Source organism: Bos grunniens, chromosome 15 (assembly GCF_055505025.1).
Source record: "Bos grunniens cultivar Pamir isolate PY7600 chromosome 15, Bosgru_T2T1.0, whole genome shotgun sequence".
NCBI lineage: Eukaryota > Metazoa > Chordata > Mammalia > Artiodactyla > Bovidae > Bos > Bos grunniens.
Genome location: NC_141179.1, coordinates 76,486,884 through 76,509,097, shown reverse-complemented (window position 1 = coordinate 76,509,097; position 22,214 = coordinate 76,486,884). Strand labels below are relative to the sequence as shown.

Sequence of the window (22,214 nt, the reverse complement as noted above, 5' to 3'; positions counted from 1 at the left end):
TGGGCTCTGTCCGGTGGGACCCGCTCAGGGCTCTCCAGCTGCAGGACCTTCCCGGGGCAAGTCAGTGTGGGAGGGCGGGCGGTGGGAGAGGGAGGCTGGGCGAGCAGTGGAAGTGCCGGGCTCCGGGCGGTGGCTGCGACCTCTGCACAGGCCCTCCTGGGTGCCCGTCCCTGGGCAGGTTGTGTAGGTACCTGACCTCAGTGGTGAGGAAGCCCAGGCCCACAGAGCGGGCAAGGTGGGAATCTGAGCTGAGCTATCTGTGCCCTCAGCGGTGAGTCTAAAGTAAGATGGGTTTGGCACCTGGAGGCCCACCGCCTCAGTACAACCAGCCCACAGGCCTCAGCAGGGAGCTGCCCAGCCGGCCTGGAGCCGCTGCTGACACGGAGCCACGGAGCAGGGGGCCTTTGTGAGGCGGTCGGGCGTGGGCAGCAGGTTCCGTCCTCCGGCCTGCCGGGGGAGGGGCAGGCAGAAGCCGGGATCAGGGACCGCGTGGAGGATGGTTCTCGCCATGCTAGGGGCTCTGCACCCCAGGGCCGGGCTGAGCCTCTTCGCCCTGTACCTTGTCCTGGCAGCTGCGCTCCTCCGCCCCCAGCCGCTGAGGTAACTCCTGAGGTGGGCCGGCCCCTCCCCGGTGTCAGGACCCCCCACCCTCAGACGTTGCTCCCGTTCTGGGAGGTGGTGGCTGCCCCCCGGCCAGCACTGAGCACCCCAACTTCTCCCGCAGGCCTCAGCGAGCTGTTCCTGAGGAATTTTCAGCCCCCCTGGAACTCTCGGCGCCGCTCTCCGGCCTGGTGGACGGTAGGCTCTCCCCTTCCTCTCCCCACCCTGCTCCCTGATGGGGGAGCCGTGCCCTGGGAGCGAGCACCCCGCCAGCCTCGGGGCCTTCTCACCCCAAACAGCCTGTGTGTGGGGAAGACTTCAGGGGAACGCAGACACTCCCTGCCACTCACCCGCTTTTCTCTCTCTCTAGACTACGGGGTCCGACCGAAACACCCGTGGCCTCGGGGGCCCCGACCCCTGCTTTCCCGGGCCCAGCAGCGCAAGCGAGACGGGCCTGACATGGCCGAGTACTACTATGACTCACGCCTGTGATGGGAACCCCTTATAAAACTATTCTGTGCAGTAAAGCCTTGGGCTTTCCTGGGGTGGGAACGAGCCGGGCGAGGTTGGGGTGGGGGGTGCAGGGGGGGAGGTCCAAGCAGATGACACCCAGTGCGGTCCCGACAGGAAATGGCACTTTAATAGTTGAGGCCGGGGTCACAGGACCTAGAATGGGGCTACAGCTGAAGCAGCCAAGAGGCCCCGGCTGGCCCGGGGCCAGGGCAGAGCCTCCTTTTCCTGCTGAGGCAGGGCCCCCGCTGCTGTGCTCTCCCCTCCCCGTGGGGACCCCCACGCCTGCCAGGGGGCCAGCGCGCCGGCGGGGTTGCGGTGGGAGCTGTCGGTCCAGAGGCCACACCGGTGACAGAGCTGGGAATGGGGATGGCATCCCCCACCTGCGGCCGTTTCCTGACCACAGAGTCCTCAGGAGGGGCTGGACTCGGCGCGAGCTCGGGGGCCCACGCGGCTGGGGGTTGGGAGTTGGGGGCAGGGCTGGGGTGGGCACTTGCAGGTGGCACGGGCTTTGTCGAGGCAGGAGCTGCCAGCCAGAGGCCCTGGTAGGGGGGAAGTGAGGGAGGCCCAAGATGAGACAGAGCCCTCTGCTCCTAGGAGGGCACCCCGTCCTGGCAGGAGGCTTCATCCTCCCCCGAGCCCCGCGCCCTCCCAACCCCCGGGCAGCCCACACCATCCTCCACAGGTGAGTTTAACCCCATATATTACAATAGACTGCATTCGCTTCTCCCGGTAGCCCCTGCCCTCCCCCACCCCGGCCAGCAGCCCCCCGCTGCCCTTCCTCTGGCAGTGCCAAGTGCCCCCTCAAGCAGTGCCACATCCTGTCAGCAGCCCGCTGTCCTGGCCCTGGCCCGGGGGTGCGAGGGCGGGGTGGCGCCGCCGCTACTCCAGGTAGATGTCTTCTGTGGGGCAGGTGTACTCCACAAACTGCTTGTAGAACTGTTGAAACGCTCTCCTAGGAGGCAGGCAGACACCCAGGCGTCACCAGGGAGGGGCAGGATCTCCCCCCGGGGTTTCGGGGTTTCCACCCTGGAGCGTCGGGGTCCCTATTCCGGACTCTGTTTCCCAACCCCGCCTCGGTCAGAGCTGCTCAGCTCTGTTCTCTACACATGGTGTTTCCTGAATAAGATTGCAAGTGAAGAAAGGGCCCAGCGACTATAAAGTCGGGACTGCAGGACCGCCCAGCCCTCCCTGCGTGAGCCGAGGGTGCTGTGCAGAGGCCCTAGGAGACCTGGGGGTGTTGCTGAGCCCGAGGAGTGTGCTGGGGCCCTCAGGCCAGGGCTGGGAGCTCGGCAGGACGCACATACTCACCCCACAGATTCTGCCAGCGCTTTGGTGGATTCTTCAGACACAAAGACGTGGCAGGCAAACCGGTGGTCAGCAGGGTGCTTGGTGATGAACCCAAAGTACCTGCGGAGGGAGAGCAGTCCATCTGGGCGGGACGGGGGCTCAGGCCCCTGGGACGCACGCCAGGCCCCGGGCTGAACCGCAAGCACCCTGAGCCAGCACGCCCGCCTCTGCCCCTTTCCCCTCTGGTCTTACTTGTTGTTCTTTGGATGGTATCCACAGAAAGAGATGTTTTTTAACTGGAAAAAGTGGCTACATTTATTCCCCTACAGGAGGGAGAAGAGGGTGGTCGTCAGCCCACGGGAGCACAGGTTGGGAATCTGGTGGGAGAGCAGGGGGGGCCCCGGGCCGTCACCTTGGCTTCCTGGGAGTCGTCAGCCTTGACGCCGATCTTCACGCCCCGCACGCTGATCTCTAGGACGCAGCTGGAGGGCGGGTTAAAGTGCACGGTGAGCCGGCGGGTGGTGGCGATCTGTGGGTGCAGGATGGGACGTCAGGCTGGCGCCCCTCTCCCCAGGAGAGGATGGGGGACCGGGCCGGGGGTGGGTGCCCTCCCCAGCAGAGTAGCTACCTTTTGCATAGCGGCACAGAGGACATCATTGCCCTTGTGATAGGGGACCTGGACGGAGCCCAGGAACTTCACCCGGAACTGGTCCACCCAGTCACTGTTTTTGGTCAGGGCTGGAAAGGAAGTGTGGAATGAGCAGCAGGCAGACCCACAGAGGGCCACCACCCCCGCCCCCGGGGTTGACCCTGCTGGGCTGGGCCTCACGTTTCTCAGGCCCCCCTCCCTGGGAGGCTGAGATCTGGAGCACCAGTCAGCCCAGGAGTGATGGGGGCGGGGCTGACATGGGGGCCCCGGGGCGCCAGGGCAGGGGAGGGAACACTACCTGCCATGTGTTCAGGCTCCTTGGTGACCTCGATGGCGTAGTAGGCAGGGAAGATGCCCCTGGCTCCCGTGCGCATGTTGTAGGCCTCGTACCAGTAGTCCTCGGCCTGCAGCTCCACCAGCAGAGGGTCGTCCACCTCCAGCTCGAGTTCGTCTTCATGTCGAGGCACAAACCTGTCCCCAGTGAGGGCCCATCAGGAATTCACCGCCTGGGCCCCTTCAACCAGACATCTGTATCCCCACCCTGCTCTGGGGTCGGGGAGCTACATCGACATCACTGGTTCAATAAACATTTGCACAGCATCCCGTGTGCCCGTGACTCCTAGGGCCGGGAGGAGAGGACCGAAGTCAATCAGACATGCATCTGCCACCAAGGAAATCACAGCTAAGGGAGCAAGGCCACAGATCAACTGTGAGAGGTCATGATGGTGGTAGTGTTAGTTGCTGAGTAGTGTCCAACTCTGCAACTCCACAGACTGTAGCCTGCCAGGCTTCTCTGTCCATGGGATTCTCCAGGCAAGAATACTGGAGAGGGTTGCCATGCCTTTCTCCAAAGGATCTTCCTGACCCAGGGATCAAACCCGGGTCTTTGGATTGCAGGCAGATTCATTACTATCTGAGCTACAGGGAAGTTCTAAGTGAGGGGTCATGGGTAGGGACTATTTCCACGAGGGGCAGGGTGAGGGGCTGGTGGGTTTTAATGTGTGGTCAGGGGTGTCTGCTGGGCACCCTCTTGGGCTCTGGCAGCAAACACATCACTCTGAGACCGTCCACTCTGTGTCTGAACTCCAGGTTCCTAGAGGGTGGACACTGTCCTGGGGCTGAGTGCAGGGGCTGGGTTTAGGCCATGTGGTGACGGTGGAGGCCAGGAGGGTGTGGCCAGCTCCTGCCTGCCAAGCGGCCCTCAGCTCTCACCTGAATATGGCCCGGTGGGTCTGCTCCTGCTCTTCCCCGTTGATGACGCAGGAGAAGAGCCCGAAGGACTCTGCACCTGTAGGCGACAGAGTCAAGCTGGGAGAGGATCGTCCCAGCCCCCGGCTCAGCCCTAATGCCATGACCAGGTGGACCTGGGGCCGCCTCCCAGGGACACCTCCCCCAGCTCCCCCTGCAGCTCCCTGCTGCCCACTCACTGGAGGAGCGAGAGCGGCCGCTCATGAAGACGTTCAGGAACTTCTTGGAAAAGTGGACGTCGGGTTCGTCCGGCGTGGAGTCCTCCGAGAGGCAGGTGGGGGGCCGCGGCCGGGGGGCCTCCTCGTACTCCTCCCCGATGGCCGACTCGTAGGGGGAGGAGGCAGAGGCGCAGTTGTCGTAGACGGTGGCCGAGTCGCTCTCGTCGCTGTAGTCGCCGAAGCACGGCCGCAGGCTCACCAGCTCCAGCTGTGCGTGCTCATCCACCACCAGCGTATACTTGACCGAGTCGTAGGATAGGGCGCTGGTGTCCGAGCTCAGCGAGGCCCGCGGAGGTGGCGGCGGCTCCCCCAGGCTCCCGCGCCATCCTCCGGCTGGCGGCTCGGCCCGCTCCGGAGACGACAAGCAGTCGAAGCCCTCGTCCTCCTCGCTGATAGAGGGGTGTGGCCGCCCGGTACTGGCGGGATAGGCGGCGGGGTCGGGGTCGGAGCTGACTGACATCCGGCTCTCGGCGGGCGGCAGGAAGGCGGAGGTGGGCTCTGCAGGGTCCGGGGGCCTCTGCACGGGCGTCAGGTAGATCTCCTCGGTGGCCTCCAGCCGCACGTCCGTCTGGTAGTGGATGCGGTCGCGGTGCGAGTGGCTTCGGCCACCCGCGGGGGCGGCAGGGGGCCCACCGGGAGGCGCCATCTGGGTGGCGGCGCTTCGGCGGCAGGGGCTGTCCGTGGAGGTGCCTCGATCCTTGGTGGGTGCGGGGCTGCTGGGGGGCGGCAGTTCATCGCTCAAGCAGATGTGCTCATGCGGAGGCGTCTGCTCCCCTGGAGAGCAGGCGGGGCGGGGCTGAAGGCAGCGCCCTCACCCGGCCCTTGGACACAGACACCAAGACACGGTGGGGCCTCCCCGCGGGCCTGCGGCAGGCTCCAGGACCACTGCTGGCCACAGCTGGGGTTCAGGCAAGGGAAGGGTCCTCACTTACCTGTCTTCAGCGGCGAGGATGATCTCGACACCCGATCCTGCCAACTGTGCTTCTTGCCCAGAGAGTTATTATTCAGTGTGTCCTGTGCAGGGAACAAAAGGCCCTTGTGACAGAGGCGCTCAGCAGTGCCCGGCACAGGGAGGCCCTGACCCTGCCCCCCCAGGCCAGCCCTAGGCCATTTGCTGCTGCCCCTGCCCCCCCTTCCACTTTGCCAAGGGCCTGAGCCCTCTGGCGCAGGCAGGAGGGGTGGCAAGTCACAACCTTCCTGGCCAGGCCTGCTGACGTGGGACAGCCCACCCCCTGGGCCCAGGGAAGCTGGCTGGGCCTCGGGGAGATGCTCTCATTGGCCTCAATGAAAGTGGCAACGGCCAACATTGGTGGTGAGTGGGGAGGGGAGCCAGAGCCATCCAGGGACAGAGCCATCCCGGGGTCTCAGACGTGGAGGGTTTACAGGGAAGATGCTCACTCCCAGCCCTACTCCCCTGGAGCCTGGGAAGCCATGGCCTAGGGAAGGGGCAGGGACGTGATCATAAAGCCTGAAAGGTGGGAAGAAGGGTCTCCGCAGCAGCTGGCCTGGGGGACTGGGATGAATCATACAAATGATGGCTCCAGGACTCAGTTCCCCCACCCCTCCCCGCCAGGAGCACAAGACGTAGGAATGACAGATGTAATTGTCAGAGGCCCTCCTCCCTGGGTCTCCGGGCCACACACCCCACATTCTCCTGCCCCTGGGACCCCTCTCCACAATGCCTATATACAAGGCTCCCTACAGACACCTTAAGCCCCCTGCCCTGAGAACACCCTCACAGGCTCGCACATTCATGAATTTGGCTGCCAAAACCCACCAGAGAGGATCCTGGGAAAGGGACCGATCCTCCCTCTGCAGCCCCTGCACCCTCCACCCACAGCCCCAGCTCCCCAAGCTGCTCCTCTGAACCTCCCCAGACTGGGCCTGGGAGACAATGGCCCACCGCGGGCTCTCCCCCCACCTCATTCAACCGTTCTTGGCATCCAGCCACCCAGCCCAGGGGCCCTAGGCCCCCAACTCAGCCCAGCAGCTCCGCCTCCCATTTCTCTTCCCTGCCTCCTGGGAATTCCCAGCTGCCCGAATTTCAAAGCGCCGGTTGCTCCCCAGCCACAACTCCTCACAACTTCCCCTGACTTTTCCCACGCGGCCACCTCACGTGCCCTTTTCTCCAGGCCCTGCTTCTGCCCCACGTTCACCAGGAACCCCGACACCCTGACAACCCCTGTTCTCCCAATCCCCTACTTCCCTCTCCAGGAGCATCTTCCCCCTGCCCCTCTCAGTCCCTACATTCCTTCCACGTCTCATCTCGAGGCTCGAAACCCAGCCAGACCTACTCGGCCCGTCTCACTTAGGGCGGATTCTGCCTGCCTTCAGCGATCACCTCTCCAGGGACCTCCCCCTGGGAAAGCTAGGCCAAGCAAGCATCACCAGGCTGGAGACTTCTTTGACTCGCGCAGCCCTGCCGGCTCCGCGGCCCTTGCCGGGACCCTGAGGACACCTGCCGGAGCCCCGCCCCGCGGCGCCGCCCCCTGAGCCCCGGCCCCGCCTCACCTGAGACCGCGGCACCTGCGGGAAGAGGTTCAGCGTGGTGGGCCGCTTGGGCCGGTACGTGTCTCCGCTGCCTGGGCCCGGGCCCTGGCCCTGCCCTTGGCTCTGGCCGCGGGGCGCCGTCTCCTGGCGGGGCTCGGCCTCGGGTGGCCCCGCTCCCGGCCGCCGCGCGGCGCGCTCCTCCTCCTCCTCGTCGTCCTCGGCGCCGGGAGTGTCCCCCGCCGCATCGATCAGGTCCATCTGCAGCATCTCGGCCTGCAGCCGGCTCCCCCCGCCGCCGCCGCCGCCCGCGGAGAGCAGCCCGGCGCGTGGGGGCTGCGCGGCGCGGACGGAGGGGCGTCAGGGGGCCGGGCGGGGGCGGGGCCCAAGCGGCCGAGCACCGCCCTCCATCCCCCCCTCCCCCCCGCCCCACACCCGGCGCGGGCGAGCCCATTCCGCGGCCGCAAAGAGGGGGAGACAGGGAGAGCGGCAAGGAGCCCCGCGAGAGGGGGCCGTGCCCTCCCACCCCTTCGAGGACGCGCGAGGCCGCCGCCTCCTCCGCATGTCAGTCCGCACCTTTGGCAGTCCACACCGATCCCCGCGCCCACGGTCCCCCGCTTTCCGACTCTTTGCAACCCCCCTCGTTCCCTTGGCAACGGCCGGTGACCTCACCCGAGTAGTAAACCTAGCCCAGAGTGAGGTCACCGCTGTTGCCATGGGGACTGAGGACGGAGGGGTCGCTGAGCTGTTCAGGGCCCCACAAGGGATGGAGACCGGGGTTAGTTTTTGAAGTGGGCAGTAAGGGAAACTCAGGAAATAGTCTCAGCCCGGAGGGCCGCAGTGCGGACCAGGAGGACCAGAGCGCGGCCGGAAGAGGGATGCCGGGCGGGAAGGAGCAGGTGGCGAGCACCCGCAGGAGGCAGTGGCATCCACACCCTCCTCCGTCCTCAGGCTAAGGACCCTCCAACCTGAGGTCTTCTCTCGGGCCAGCCTAACTTTGACAGTCCAGAGCTCCGTTCTAGTTCCAGGCCTGCCATTAACTCACTGGCACCTTGGACAGATCCCCTGACTCTCCCAATTCCCTCACCAGTTAACTGCCTCCCAGCGTCCCAGAGAGGCGAGGATTTACTGGCAAGAAAACGTGATAGTCCCCTGGAGCTTGGCTAAGGCCCCACATACACCAAGGCTCTGCTTGTACAAGTCATCCAAGAGGATGGTGTGGGAGTCCCAAAGAAGCTGTATTAGTCCAGAAGCAGTGGGCTCTGCCTCCACCCCTCCAGGCCTGGCCGGGGTGGGGGTGGGGCGTAAAGCATGCGGTAGAGTTTAGCCCCACCCCTCGGTTTCCTCTTGCCTAGCAGGACTTACAGAATCTCTGGGGGCAAAAGGAGGTCAACACAGAGGCACCCCACCCCAACTCACACTGCGGCTCTCCTTTGCTAACATCCTCCCAACAGCATGCCTACTCCGGCCGCCCACCCTCCTGGGGGCTGAGAGAGACTCTGGGCTCTGCAACCTAGCTGCGCGCTTGCTTTCCATCTCTTGGCCTGTAGCCCCTTTTTCCTGTTCTGAAAAGACATGAGGGATCTCTGTCTGACTGGGTCTCCCCAGACGCTGGGGACCTCTCTCCGGGCAGGATTCAGACCTTCGGCAGCTGAGAGAGCCCTCTGTCCTATGGCAAAGCCATGGGGGCCCAGAGCAGCAATGCTGGATTAACCTTCCAGAGGGACCTTTAGGACAGTGGGCCAGAGGGGGTCCGCAGGGCTCGTGGTGTGTTTGGTGCCATGTAGCCAAGGGAGCGCCCTGGCTCTTTTCTCCTGCCCCAAAGCACTGCAGATTTCACTGGACTCCACCCTACACTGCCTCAGGCCCTCTGCCAAGGAAGCTTTTGAAAGGATTTAGGGTAGTCCTGAGCCTTCCCTTAATTCTGGTTCTAACTGCTACTGTCCTAGGCCTCAAGACTTCCTGCTGTCTCCCTTCTTGTGGGCAACTGAAGGAGCTGTCTCCTACCTTTGCCCCTGGCAAAATAAATAAATACATAATAAATAAAAAATCTGAGCACTCAAGATGTGCCAAGCATGGTCCTGGATGTTTCCTGCATGTTATTTCCTCAGATGGGAGTGCCACACAGACCCCTGAGAGCCCCTCTAGATACAGGGATACCCTCCCTCCTGTCCCTACCCATCCCATCCACCCCACCCTTACCCGTAAGGATAAAGTGTCTTTGCACTGCAGGCTGATGCCACACTCATCGGTGATCTCGGAGAGGTCTTCATCCTCAAACTCCTCCAGGCTGATGTCATGGGTGAGCCTGGTGGGGACAAGAAGCCAAAGTTACCACTCAGGGGACTGCTGGCGGTGGGCCGAGGACCCTGATGCCTCCCTCGTCCCTCTTCCGAGGGCGGCCCCTCGACATATCACAGCCCCTAGAGGATGGGACCTGAGGTCTGCCTGCCTCAATGCAAGGGGCACTGAACAGGCAGGGCAAGTTCGGGGCTCAGATCAAAAGGCAGGTCTCCCGGCAAGGACTGGAAGGGAGGGCTCTGGGTCACCCTAGCTCTACCCGGCTGGGAGTTTCCACCCTGCTGTCAACCACGAGGCTGTGCCTAGAAGGCCCAGCTGGTCAGAGCCTCGGCTCTGCCAAAGAAATGGCTTCCAGAGTCAAGGCATTGACTTGACTCCAGTTCACCCATGGAGGAGGCAGAGCATCGAGAAGAGACTCCAAGGGGGTCCAGGAGTGGGGCCTCCCTGTGCACCTCGGGGACAGAACCCAGGGTACTGGCAGAGGCCCCGCCCCAGCTCAGAGGGGCACTCCGTGCCCCTGGCCCAGGAGGTCCCACCCTCGGAAGTCCTGGGAGCAGGTGAAGGGGAGCCTGGTGTCAATCTAGCTTTATCCAGTTCTAGGAAAGACAGTGCCCCGTTCTGTGCTCTTGGTCTCATCAATTCCAATGCAAAATCCTCCTGCCTGGCATGTGGGCCCCGAAAGGGAGGTTGCCCATGGCGGGGCTGGGATAAGCTGGAGGTGTCCTGGACTCAAGAGACCCCACTCAAAGCATGGGAACTCTAACTTGCTGTACTAGGACCCTGTCACCGCAAGGCCGGCCCCCGCCCTAGAGTGGCGGGCTGTGCCAGCCCCTACTCAGCCCCAGCCCTGGGTATCTGCCCGGTTTGGTGTGGGTGGGACAGTGGGAGAACTCTGTTAAGGAAGTTGGGGAGAATTCTGAGTCTTTTCTTCAATACCAGGAGATTGAGGCATAGAGAATGGAGACTCACTAGTCCAAGGTCACCCAGGAGAGGTGGTGCGCTCAGCCCCAGGGGGTCCTAGGAGGCCACACCCCCTGCCTCTGGCCTTCCCCCCAAACCAAACACAGACCCGGAGCCCCGTGGAGCCGCCCCTGAGCTTCCCCCTCCCCCACGCCAGGCCCCAAACCCCTACCAGTGCTCCCACTGATCCTCCAACCAGCTGTCATTGTCTGGGCTTGAATCCATCTTCAGCACCAGCTGCATGGAGAGCCCTGCCCGGCCGGGGGGCTGCGGGGCCCCAGGGCCGCCCTCTCATTCCCAGAAGGGTGGGGGTGGGGGCCAGGGCTCGGGGCAGGGCTGGGGCCTCCGGCCTCCGCCGCCTGGGCCTGCCTTTCTGTGTCCAGCCTGCTGCAGAAGCCTGGGGAGCTCATTAAAAATAGATGGGCCGGGAGAGGAGGCAGCGGCTGGCTGCCGACCCCAGCTCTGCCCCGCCAGCCCTCAGCTGCAGGCAGCTTCCTCCCCCGGCCATTCGCAGCCGCTGCTGTCGCGGCCGCCTCCCCTGCGGGATCAGGTTACTGCAATCAATGTCGGGCTCCTCCTGCCCTTCCAATGCCCCGATCCTGTCGGGGGCTGGGGTGGCCCCCCCTCCCTGGCCCAAGCTTGGACGCAGATGGCAGAAATCTGGGTTGTTTCCCCCCAAAAGCCAGCCCCGATCTGCTTTTAAAGGGCCAGCAGCACAATTAGGGCTCCTGGTGGTGAAATGGGTGTGGGGTTGAGGGGCTGTGCTTCCAAAATTCTCCACAAAGGGATGCTCAGCCCCCGCAGCTCATCAGGCAGGTTTCTGTGGGCTCACAGACAGCGCTGCCTGGGGTGGGTCTGGGCTGCTTCTGTTGCCCACCTGGGTGCAGACAGAACCCGGCCCCCTTCCCCAGGGGTCTGTCCTTCCAACCAGGAAGTGCCTGGAGGCAAAGGAGGCTCCAAGGCCAGGGCTAAGGGGCAGGTCATGTGTGGATCTCCCAGGGCAGGGCAGGAAGGGCAGCCTGGGGGCCCAAGAGACTCCTGGCACTGCGGGGTGGCAGCAGTAGAAGCTGGAAGACCCCTGGAGGAACGGCACGGAGGGATTCTGATCGGCTGAGGTAGCAGATGGACAATGTGCTCTTGAAGGCCTCTTCTGACCTGGAGCCCAAGGGTGGTAGGTTCCCCGGGCTGGGGCAGGGCGTGGAGGTAGGGGCAGGCTGGGGAGGAAGTCAGGGCAGCCCTGCCTGGTCTGGCGCAGGGTGGCATCTCTGATCCTGGGCTGATAACCCATCTGCAGTGGTACTGATCAGGTGGGGAACACACACTGGCAGCCTGGCCTATCACGAGAAGGCGTCCCTGGGACTCAGCTGGCACCAGGCAGCGGCAGGACCGTTGGGTGACTAGCCCAGACGTGCCTTCAGACGACCCTTGGGGGCCTGGGACCCCCGCACACGTCTGCATGTTCTTGTCCTCACTGCCCAGCCTGGCCTAGCTCCTGCCTCTGCAGTCCCAGGCCTCTGCCCTGGCCAGTCTGCCTCAGTTTCCCCATGCCTGCACATCGCTCACCCCACACCCACCACGATGAGGCAGAAGAAACACCACCCTTTGCACAACTGTGTGTGAAGCTTCATCTCTTGCATCTGCCTCCCAAGTGTCTAACCCAGTGCTTGGATGAAGCACGTGGCAGGCTTTCAACCTGTGCCTGCTGGGAGAAGGTTTGGTTAAGCCCACTCCTCCAGGAAGCCCTCCTGGCCCCCGGTGTCAGCGCCTCACAGCCCTCCAGGCAGCGCTCACCGGTCCGTCATTCCTCCTGTTTGCGGTTGGTGTCACCCTGTGCGTGGAGGGAAGACAGTGTGAAGGAGCAGAGGGGAAGAGGCCTGCATTGAGCACCCTTCCCGTCCTCCCAGGAGGCTGCAAAGTAGACGGAGCTGACACTCCATCCCCACCCTGCACCCAGCAGGTGAAAAATAAAGGTCCCCCCTGCCAGCAAAGTCTGGAGGGCAGAGCTGGTGAGGTCATCTTGCATACACTATGCACTCAGTATGTGTCTGCTGATGGCTGTCCATAACAGCCTCAGCCTCCACGGCTCCTCTCAGACCAGAGTGTTCGCAGCAGACCTGCAGGGTCTGGCTTGGACCTGGGCCGGGGCTTCTCAGCTCGTTTCTGCACACGCAATCTCAGCATCACCCGACATTCTTGCTTCCTGGGAGGCAGGTCTGGGGGAGGGCAGGGACAGCTGCCTCAGCCTCCACACGAGCAACGAGGGCCACCGAGGGCAGCGGTGGCCAGACCCTGGGCTGGGGCTCAGCAGCCCACACTTGATCCCTGGCTCCGGTGGGGCAAGTGCACGGAGCTCCTCAATCTTACTTTTTACTCCTAAGCCAGGCAAGATGGTGGAATGGCCGCCATACCAGGCTCAGACGCAGGAGGCCTGAGATCAAATCCCAACTCCTTCCCTCACGAGGATCAGCCGCCCTGTCGCCTGAGTGGCTGCTGTGCCCTGGCCACCAACCTTCTTTACGCTCTGTGTCTCCCTTCATCCTCACTCCAGCCTTGGAAGATGGTTTTATTCTGCCCATTTTACAGATGAGGAACACTAAGGCTCAGATAGAAGATGCCATAGGTCTGCAGCTTCCCTATATGTAAGATGAGGCCCCCCATCTGGGTGCTGGTAAACTTTACTGAGTGGAGTGTGTGTAAATTACAGGGTGCTGTGAGGAGGTTCCGACCAAGGATCAGGGGCTGGACTAATCCTGGAGTCGCCTTTGCAAATCACACCCACCTCCCGCAACGTCCGCCTCTGCCCAGCCCTCCGCCGCCCTACTCCCTGCCCTTCCCTCCTGCTTCTCCAGGCACCAGGAGTTCTGGGTCCCTCAGCTGAAGCCCCAGGAGGCCTTTTGTGGAGGGAAAGCCATACAGACCCTTAGTCCCTCCAAGTTCAAGGAGAGCAGCTCCTTGAGGAGGAAGGAAAAGATGGAGGGGAGGGGGGCAGTGGGGGCAGGAAGGAAGGAGGAAGGTCCCCTCCTGAACCCACTGATCCACCTTCCCCACAGAAACCGGCCCCCAGAGCGCCAGAAGACAGCTCAGGCTGAAACACACGACCCGCTGCAGGTCAGGTCCCCAGCTTCGCCTCTAGATCTGGGAACCCCAGCCCTTCGGAGGCAGCTGCCCTCATCACCCAGGCCTGCTTGCCCGTTTGGGTGAGACGGGTCACAAGGTCTCACCCACACTAGCATCTGGCGACTCTACGGCAAGGGTTTGGTTTCTCGAGACCCCCCTGACCTTTGGCGTCAGTCTTTATCACCCAGGCCCCCTCTTCTGAGTTAACCTCATCGCCTCCCACTCTGGCTCCCCAGTCCTCCCCTCTGGCTCCTCACTGTCCTCTGAACGTGCCACCCTCAGGCTCCCCCTGCCTGAGCCGAGCTCCCCTAAACGGACAGACAAGTCTCTTGTGTTTCGATGTTTACGTCACAGCCTTTCCCTTGCCATGTGCCATCAGTCACAGCTGCATTCCACCAAGAGCAGCTCTTCCTAAGCTGCTGTTTCCACCCAGGAGGAGGTGGAGTCAGCAGTGCCTGCCAAACAAGGGTTAAATGGTAAAGTGCTGAGGCTTCAAGCTGAGCAATGCCAAATCCCAGCCAGGCATCTGGCTGCCCAGAGGCTCTTCCTGTCTTCCTGTTCCTGGCTCCTGGGGAGGGAGGTCAGGGTGTGAGCTGACTGACCATGGGTCCCCCCATGATATCTCACGGGGCCCCGCTGTGATGGGGTCAGCTGCAGTCCAGGGGTCCCGCCTGTCTCTCTGCCGCCCTCTGAGTACTGAGCACGGCTGCCCAGGGGGTTCTCGAACCCTAGCCTGGGCTGCCCTACTCTGAGCAGCTTCCCCACCTCCCTTGGGCTCCCCCACAGGCCATTCTCCGAGGGGCCACCAAGACCAACACGTGAAATGCAAGTCTGGTCTTATCACCCAACCCCAGCTCAGAACCCTAACAGCTTCCCCCCATCCTTACGGGAAGGGGCCCAAATTCTCACCTGTGGATCCTGCCCCCGCCTCCCACCCTCCAACTCTTAGGCTCCTGACCCACTGGCTCCCTGATGGGGCTGAAGAGCCCGGCTGTGGCCTAGGTCCCCCGTGCAGGCATCCTGGGGCAGGGAGTCACTGGAATTTTCCCTGTGGGCTCTGTGACCAGAGGCAGGCTCCCCTGAGAGGCAATTGGCCCGTGAGGGCGGCATCACGTGGGGGGCCTGACCTGACAGGTGCTCAGCGACTGCTGTTGAATGAATGAAATGCTGGTGTCCCCAGGTCTTTCTAGACTTCCCCTTCGGAAATCTCAAAGCCAGCCCCCTCTTCAGCCTGACTTCCTGTGTGCCCCGCACCCTGCCTGCGTGTCTGGGATAGTAGTGGGGGCCTCTGGGAAGATGTTGCTGGCCGAGACAGCAGAGTGGGGGGGCGCCAGGCCCAGCCTCACCCTCAGAGGCCCCTCTCCATCCCACCCCAGCTCTGGGGGACCCTGGGGTCAGGCTGGGTTTTCTCCTCTGGTCTGGAATTCCTTTATCAACTCTGTCCACACTGGGGTCATCTTCACTGAAAACTGAATCCAACCCAAGAAACCAGTCCCACAAGAACACCCCTACTTGGGGTTGTGCTCAGCCCGACTCTTTTGCAGCCCCATGGGCTGCAGCCCGCCAGGCTCCTCTGTCCGTGGGATTCTCCAGGCAGGAATACTGGAGTGAGTTGCCATTTCCTTCTCCAGGGGACCTTCCCAACCCAGGGATCGAACCCAGGTCTCCTGCACTGCAGGCGGATTCTTTACCAGTTGAGCCACCAGGGAAGCCCAGCTGCACTGGCAGGCAGTTTCTTTACCACTAGGGCCACCCGGGAAGTCCCTGCTTGGGGTTAGCAAGCATCTAATCTGTTTAAATACTTTGGTGCTGATATGGAGCAAGAACTCTGGGATCTGGTGACTCGACTTTCGGGAAACAATCCTATGGAAACCATCCCAACCTTGGCAAAATCTTTCTACACAAGGGTGTGTGTCCCATAATGGAAACCACCGCGGAGTCTGGCACGCGGGGTCTTCCAGCCGATGGAGCATTGCTCGCTCCCTCTTTGGGATGAACGTTATAAAGTCTGTGCTTTCAACTATAAAGTTGAAAGTGGGAACTAAAGACAGAGCGTGTCACCTTATGGCTCCACGTGATGACTCGCACACAGGAAGAGACCCTGACACAAATACAGCCTGGGACGCGGTGGGATCTGGGGGACGTCTCTCCGCAAGTCCGCTCTGGGTCACGCCCCCGAGCCCCCGCCCCTCGCAGAGCCGGTTTCCTCGGGGGTAACTCTGACTTCCGCCCCGCTCTGCTCCACACTTGAAGCCCGGGGCCGTATACTGCAGGCACTAAACAAATGCTTGTTAGAAGCAGCGCTGGTGGACGCAGGCCCTGGGACCTGCCCGTGTCTCTGGTGCCGGGCAAGGCCAGGCCCACGGTGGACGTGCCTAGAGATTTCTTGAATGAATCCAAGAGCAGGGCCGGCTGCAGAGACAGCGCCCTGGACGCGCAAGAGCGGGAAGGGGACCCGGGGCCCAAACTGCAGGTCCCCCTGGGGCCCCAGGAATCCAGAGGCCAACTTAGGGTTCTGACATCCAATCACTGGGTTGAAATGCTGCCTTGGCCACAGCCGGCTGTGTGAGCAGAGTCCACGTTCTGTCTCATCGCAGCCGTCTGGGGGCAGTTGGGGTGGCCCCAACAGCAGCAGCTTTTCACTGCCCCCCAAATGTGGCAGGTTCCCAACCTCTCCCTTCACTCTGTCTCCCTGGGTACGATGTTCCTCCTGAGGCTTCAGGTCATTGCTCACTCTCCGAGCAGAGACTCCCAGGGCCTGTGGCCCCACCCCATCCTCCTCTTTGAGCTCCAGACCCCACACAAACTGCCTGTTTGAACCGTCTAACTGGGTCCCCCCTCAATCAGCAACCTCAGGCTCAGCCTCAAGTGACATCATCACCCCCGCCCGTCATCACCCCCACCCGCCAAGCCTCTCACCTCCCACAGGGGACCGGCCTCATCCCAGGCGCCTCTCTCCCGTCCCCCGGGGAGGGGGCTAGTCTACCCTCCAAATGTCCCTCCCCTGAGCCCCGTCCACACCCTCACGACGGCCGGTCTCCCAGTGGCCTCCCTGCCTCCCTGTCCACTCCTGATCAGAAGCCCAAGGCACCACCTGATGCTGTCCTTCCCGAGACCTCTGTGCGCTCCCCTGCTTGTGAGGGGACAGGCCAGGGTCCCCACGGGGCCTTTGCGTCCCTGCACGCCTGCTCTCCGCACTTGGGCCAGCCTGGGTGTCACATACCCCCTACCTCTTCACCCCTCCTCTTGGGTGACCCTCACTCGCCCCCCAGCCTGCGCTGAGCTGACCCTGCTCTGACCCAGGGCCCCTCCAGGCCCCTGGCCCGAGTCACCAGCTCACCTACCACCTGTCTGGTAAGGCCTTGTCTGTCTATCTGTCCGACCACATAGACCATGTCGCCGCCCGCACGACAGGCCAGGCCCTCATCTGCACCTCTGGCATGTCTCAGTGAGCCCGGCAAGGTGCAAGTACTTGGGTTTTTTGGGGGGTGAGGTGGGGAGCCGGGCAGCACAGCTTACAGGATTTTAGTTCCCCGACCAGGGATCGAACCCAGGCCCTTGGCAGTGCCAGGGTGGAATCCTAACCACTGGGAATTCCCGCAAGTTCTTGCTGAGTGAACGAAGAACAGCTGAGTACACAGAACTTTGTGAAGAGATGAGTAGGGGGCCCTCGGCTCCTGTGCCCCCCAGGCAGCGTGGGGGCCAGAACATGACCATCGTGTCCAAGGAGTCCTGAGACCCGGTGCAGCCCCAGCTCCGCTGCAGCTTGCTGTGTGCGCTCCAGAACCCGCTCAGCCTCTCTTGTCTCCCGCTAAGGAAGGGGGTGGGGGTGGGCTGGTCTCTAAGGTCCTCTCATCCACGCCGCCTTCGGCACACCCCGGAGAAGCCGCTCACTTGACCCCCCAGCAGCCTCTCACACGGACTGTGCCACTGTCCCCCTCTTCCTCCTGCCACCTAGCTCAAGGAATCCTCTGCTAAGACTCTAAATTCTCTCACAGAATTTCCTTAAAATGAACATGTATCACTTTACCATCCAACTTTCTTTTATTCTTTTGTAGGTGACAGAAGTAACTTATGCTTATGGTAAAAATAAGAACTCAAAGAATACAGAAGTTTGTGAAATAAGTGAAAATCCCTCTCCCACACCGGAATCAAAGGTAATTACTAGTAACTGGTTGGAGCATTTCTAGAATCAGAAAAAAAAAAAAAAGGTTTATTTACACCAACTCTCAGCAAATAAATGCTCGCCCTCTTCAGATCTACACCCGTGTCCCCCTCCACAAACTCTCCTCCATCATTATTCCTCTGGGTCCTCTCTTTCCAGGGTGGCTCTGAACTCGACCTCTGCCTCTTATCTAACCTCTTCCCGTCTCAGTTTCTTCATCTGCAAAGTGGGGATAACGACAAGATTCTGTTTATGTGGTTCTGGGCAGGACTGGGCGCCCTTGCACAAAAAGTGCTTAGAACGGCGCCTGGGCAAAGCAAAGGCCTCCCAAGTGGCAGGGTTTCCAGCGTTCTTCTCTGAACTCTCCAGTTGCATCCCCAGTTAAATAATAAAGCACTAACGCCTTACTGAGCACCTACTCTGTGCCGGGCTTCAAGCAAACTGAAGTTTAGGTATTGACGTCTTGTGCCTTCTGGAAGCGGACAGTGGTGCTGGGTCACATGCACGTGTGCACACACACGTCCACACATGTGCACACACACACAAAATAATACCCACAAGAATAGCCCTACGTGAATGTAGCTCTTCACAGCCTTGAAACACTCAACATGTGTTGTTTCATCCAAGTCTTAGGGCCGCCCTGAGCAGGGGCCAAAGTAGGCATCGTGGAGAAAAAACTGGCCCAAGGCATTCGGCACCCACTCTGAGCATGTGGCTAAGGGGATGGAGCCAGGATTCAAAGCCAGGCCAGAGCCACAGGGGAGCAGTTCCACCCGGGCTCCATCAGCCGAGCTCAGAACTGTGAGAGGCGGCCAGGGAAAGGGCAGCGGGGGCTGCTGGAGCCGGCAGGGCAGGCCTCAGGGCCGGAGACACTGGCCTTACTGTTCACATCTCCACAACCAGGCCCTGGTGTCCCAGAGGGCCAACCCACGCTCAGCCTTGGCACAGTGCCACCCTCGCCCACCGGGCCCAGGGGTGGGCACACTCACTGGTGGGCCCTCCTTATCAGTCACTGTCCCTCAGGCGTCCAGGATAACCTGCCCGCCGGGGCAGCAGGAATGGCAAGCGCTCTCACCTGGGGAGGGGGAAGCAGGCAGGGGAGGCCAAGCTGTCCTCCGGGCCAGAGGCAGGGCCTGAAGGTAGAGTGGACTGAGCATGCAGCCTCAGGTCCTGACTCCCCTCGGGGAAGCCACCCGCCTTCCTGAACTTCAGTCTCCTCATCTACAAAATGGGCAGCCCCATCCTGACGCCCGGAGTGGTGGGGAGGGAGACCTCAGCCAGCTCCAGGAACATGCCCCGAGCAGGAATGAGCTGTCTCAACGCCTGCTGGTGTGAAGGGTGACGCCTGTTGAGTGCCAACGTGATGCACCTTAAGGAATCAATATGAATTAGCTCATCAACAGATGAGACTCAGGACCAGGCCAGGCAGCTAGAAAGTTGGTGGAGCCAGGATTCGCATCCACGTCTGTCGGAGGGCTGTGCTCTCCCACCACAGAGGGCCCTCCTATAAGGAGGGCAGCACTGGTGTGAAGACAGCGCAGTTCACACCGGGTGGAGTGAGTCTCAGACCTCGGCCTCCTTACTCTGAGGCTCGAACCACAAAGCCCCCAGCCCTGGAGCCCGGCCTCCTCCATCTGGTCTTTGGCAGCTCAGCTCGGGGCCTTCTGGGAGATTTCTAGTCCTGATGATGAGGCCATTAGCGATCCCTGGAGGTCCCTGCCCACCTGAGGGCCGGGGAGCCAGCAACCCCTTGGTCAAGAAGAGGGGCTGGCGCCAGAGCCCAGCTGGGGCCCGGCGCGGGTGGGGGCCTCAGGAGAAGGGCAGGCGCCAGCTCATTACACGGACAAACAATGGGGAACGGAGGCCTCTTTCTGGGGACTCTGGAGCGGTAACCCCTCCTCTCCTTCCTCTCCAACCCGCCAGGATGAGGACAGAGGGACGTCCATCCCAACCCCCGCAACACCCACTGCCACCTCTCCGAAATCCACCTCCCAGATGCCTAAGGCCAGACTAGGGGCAGGGAGAGAGCTGAAGGAGGAGGTCAGATCAGGGTCCAGGGTACTCACCCCAGCAGGACCCACCCCACCAATATCCCTGGCTACTCCTGCGGGCTCCAACCCAGACTCCCCCTCCCACAGCCGGGCCTCGATCTCGCGGGTTGAGGCTGAGCCTTCGTTCGGCACCTACACGCACCCGACCAGGTCAGTGCTGTCCCAATCCACAGAAGGTCCTGGCCACGCCAGGCCTGGGAGTTGGGCCCCTCTGGCCAGGCAGGGCTGGGGGAGGGGCCTGCGACTCTCTCCAGCACCAAGGCTGTCGGTCGCCCCAAGAAACTGGGACCCGCGGGGCACCCCAACCTACTGCCATCCTCTATACAGGAGCCTTCCGACTGGGCGCAGGCAGAGTCCCAGGCTTCCTGCCTCCTGCGGGATCTCAACGCGGACCCCAGACCCCGCCGCAGCTCCAAAGTCGGAGGGAAGGCGGCCTCCGCGCCCCCTCCTCCAGTTCCAGCTCAGGATCTCCTCGCCTCGGACACGGAATGGCGGAGGGAGCCGCACCGCGGATATGCATCGGCCATGAGTCTAGACTTGAGGATGACGGGGACTCGGGAAGAGACCCCATCCCCACGCCGCCCTCTCGTTCTGCGGTTTCCCATGAGTGTGTGTTGCGGGGCGGGTGCGGGGTGGGGCGAGCCCGGGCAGATCGATTTAGGCTGAAGGGTGGGGCGCGGCGGCCGGAGAGCCTCACCTGAAATTGGGCGGCGACGCGATGTGCAGCCCCAGGAACGGGGAGGCGGCAGGCGGGGACGCGGCCCCCCCGCCCAGGCCGCCGCTCTCTCGCTCCGCCATTCTCCCGCACAGCCCTGGCCATCCGGGCGGAGCGCGGCGCGGAGGCGGCGGCGGCGGCAGCGGGGAAGGAGGCACGGGCGCGGCGAGAGGCCGCCGCCGCGGGGATCGGCTGGGGACTGCGCGGCGGGCGCACCTGCGCAGGGCAGGGCGCGGCTCCAGACCGCGCGCCGCTCTCGGGACTGGCGCGAGCGCCTCCGAGCGCGCTCCCGGGTCCTCGGCCGGCCTTGGGTACGCCCCGCCCCGCCCCGCCCCTTACCCGGGAGCCCCGCCCCCCCCCCGCTGCGCTCTCCAAGGTGCTGAAGTCGCAGCCCCGCGGTCCCCCGAGTTTGGCCCCGCCCCGCCCTCAATCCCACGCAGTAACAACAGCAGCTTCCCCTTCCGCAAAGCCCTCTGTGTCCCTGCGGGCTCTCTTCCTGGGGTGGGCCTAGCGCCCGGGTATGGGGTAACTAATGGCGGGATCTTGGTCCCTGGGACCCGAGTTGACCCCCTCGCTGCAGACAAAGGCAGTCAGGAAAGGAGAGTCGTGGAAGAAGGCAGAAAAACACTAGTGGGTGTTGGGAGCTGGCTCCTAGGACCGACAGACTTTTGGAGTGAGGTGGTGTGAAGTCACAGGCCGGCTCTCCTAGCAGAATAGGTGGTGTGACTTTGCATTAGTGACAATAGTCCTAAGGTTTGATTTTTTTCTCATCTGTGAAATGGGGACGATAATGGTCCATCCCGCAGTCGTGAGGATGAAATGTAATACAAACGTTGGCACTGGAGGCTGGGAACACCCCACCTCCAGCTGGGAACTAGGGCTCACCCCTTGAGGGGACTCCCCACCCCTCCACCCAAAGGCTCTCCCAAGGGTCTCCTCTCTAAAGAGTGATTTAAGCCCTATTCAGCCCATAACACTTCTAATGGTGAATTGAGCCCTTCCTTTTGGCTTCTCTCAGCTTCTCCCTCCTGTCAGGACTTTGACGTCACCTTCTCCTCACTTAGCACCTCAATTGTATTTCCTGCAGAGTACCCCCATTTGCACTCAGACACCCCATAGCAGGCTTCTCACATTCTCTAAGACTTGGGGCTTTTCCTCCTGCCCCTACGGTTGACTTCTTGGAACTCTTTTGATGGTTTTTCGGCTCCCTCCAGTGCCTCTGCCCTGCACCTCCAGGTCATGTTTCCTCCTGGACTTCTCTCCCCTAAGAGGATTAAGCCTGTGCATTCTCTCACAGAACATGGACTTCTGGGCACTCAGGCTGCTGGGCAAAGCTAGGTGCCCAGCTCTGGTGGGTCATAGAGCCTCTGCCAAATCTCACTGGCTTGTATGGCTAGTTGAGAGAGCCACAGAGGCCTGTCCTTCTGAAGAGGCAAACTGTTTCACAGCTGTGGAGCCCTATGGGCAAACCTAGCCTGCCCACTGGTTGTGCCTACAGTGTAGTGCCCAGAAAGGAGCAGTGGGCACCTGCCCTGCAGCAAAAAACCCCTGAGCTCCAGTTCTGAGGTTAATGTCTAGACCTGAAGGCCTTTGCTACCTCTCTTCTCCCTGTTCCTGGGCCCAGAGGGGACACATAATCTTGCCTGTCTTGGTTCAGGCTCCTTTCACTAGGACCAAAAGGTAACCACTTGCTGCTATGGTGTTACTTTTCCTTCTAGGAAAGCAGTTTTGCCACAGTGGCTAATAATTTTTCCTTAGTGTGTGTGCTTCTCTACTAGGGAGCATCCTTAGGTCAGGAATGTGTATGCGTGTAGGACAATTCCACCTTCCAGAATCTTTGGCTCAAGAGCACAGGTATATTAGCTCCCAAGGCCAAAGCAAAGCCGTATTAAAGAGAAGGCAG

General features: G+C 62.0%; 2 protein-coding genes across 3 annotated transcripts; one reads left to right on the top strand and one right to left on the bottom strand.

Annotated features, from left to right (window-relative positions):
* Positions 1 to 467: 467 nt before the first annotated feature.
* On the top strand, positions 468 to 1,127 carry FREY1 (Frey regulator of sperm-oocyte fusion 1). The gene is made up of 3 exons (XM_086341368.1): positions 468 to 600; positions 725 to 798; positions 971 to 1,127. The coding sequence occupies exons 1-3, from the start codon at positions 497 to 499 to the stop codon at positions 1,090 to 1,092; spliced, it is 300 nt and encodes a 99-aa protein (XP_086197494.1). The 5' UTR covers positions 468 to 496; the 3' UTR covers positions 1,093 to 1,127.
* Positions 1,128 to 1,213: 86 nt separating this feature from the next.
* Positions 1,214 to 20,631, bottom strand: MAPK8IP1 (mitogen-activated protein kinase 8 interacting protein 1). 2 transcript variants are annotated; one of them, XM_086341300.1, is made up of 12 exons: positions 20,294 to 20,631; positions 9,205 to 9,310; positions 7,027 to 7,338; positions 5,448 to 5,529; positions 4,477 to 5,289; positions 4,262 to 4,337; positions 3,348 to 3,520; positions 3,029 to 3,138; positions 2,813 to 2,929; positions 2,653 to 2,723; positions 2,422 to 2,520; positions 1,214 to 2,065 (listed from the first exon to the last, which is right to left on the bottom strand). In XM_086341300.1, the coding sequence occupies exons 1-12, from the start codon at positions 20,392 to 20,394 to the stop codon at positions 1,993 to 1,995; spliced, it is 2,133 nt and encodes a 710-aa protein (XP_086197426.1). In that variant the 5' UTR covers positions 20,395 to 20,631; the 3' UTR covers positions 1,214 to 1,992. The 2 variants fall into 2 exon arrangements, with proteins under 2 accessions (XP_086197426.1, XP_086197425.1); XM_086341299.1 differs by lacking the exon at positions 20,294 to 20,631 and adding an exon at positions 10,436 to 10,584.
* Positions 20,632 to 22,214: the final 1,583 nt, after the last annotated feature.

Coding starts and splice junctions, on each gene's coding strand:
- FREY1 (XM_086341368.1), top strand. CDS start 497: ATGGTTCTCGCCATGCTAGGGGCTCTGCACCCCAGGGCCGGGCTGAGC. Junction 601..724: donor CTCCGCCCCCAGCCGCTGAG/GTAACTCCTGAG, acceptor CTTCTCCCGCAG/GCCTCAGCGAGCTGTTCCTG. Junction 799..970: donor GCTCTCCGGCCTGGTGGACG/GTAGGCTCTCCC, acceptor CTCTCTCTCTAG/ACTACGGGGTCCGACCGAAA.
- MAPK8IP1 (XM_086341300.1), bottom strand. CDS start 20,394: ATGGCGGAGCGAGAGAGCGGCGGCCTGGGCGGGGGGGCCGCGTCCCCG. Junction 4,338..4,476: donor CGGCCGCTCTCGCTCCTCCA/GTGAGTGGGCAG, acceptor TGTCGCCTACAG/GTGCAGAGTCCTTCGGGCTC. Junction 3,139..3,347: donor GGAGCCTGAACACATGGCAG/GTAGTGTTCCCT, acceptor CTTCCTTTCCAG/CCCTGACCAAAAACAGTGAC.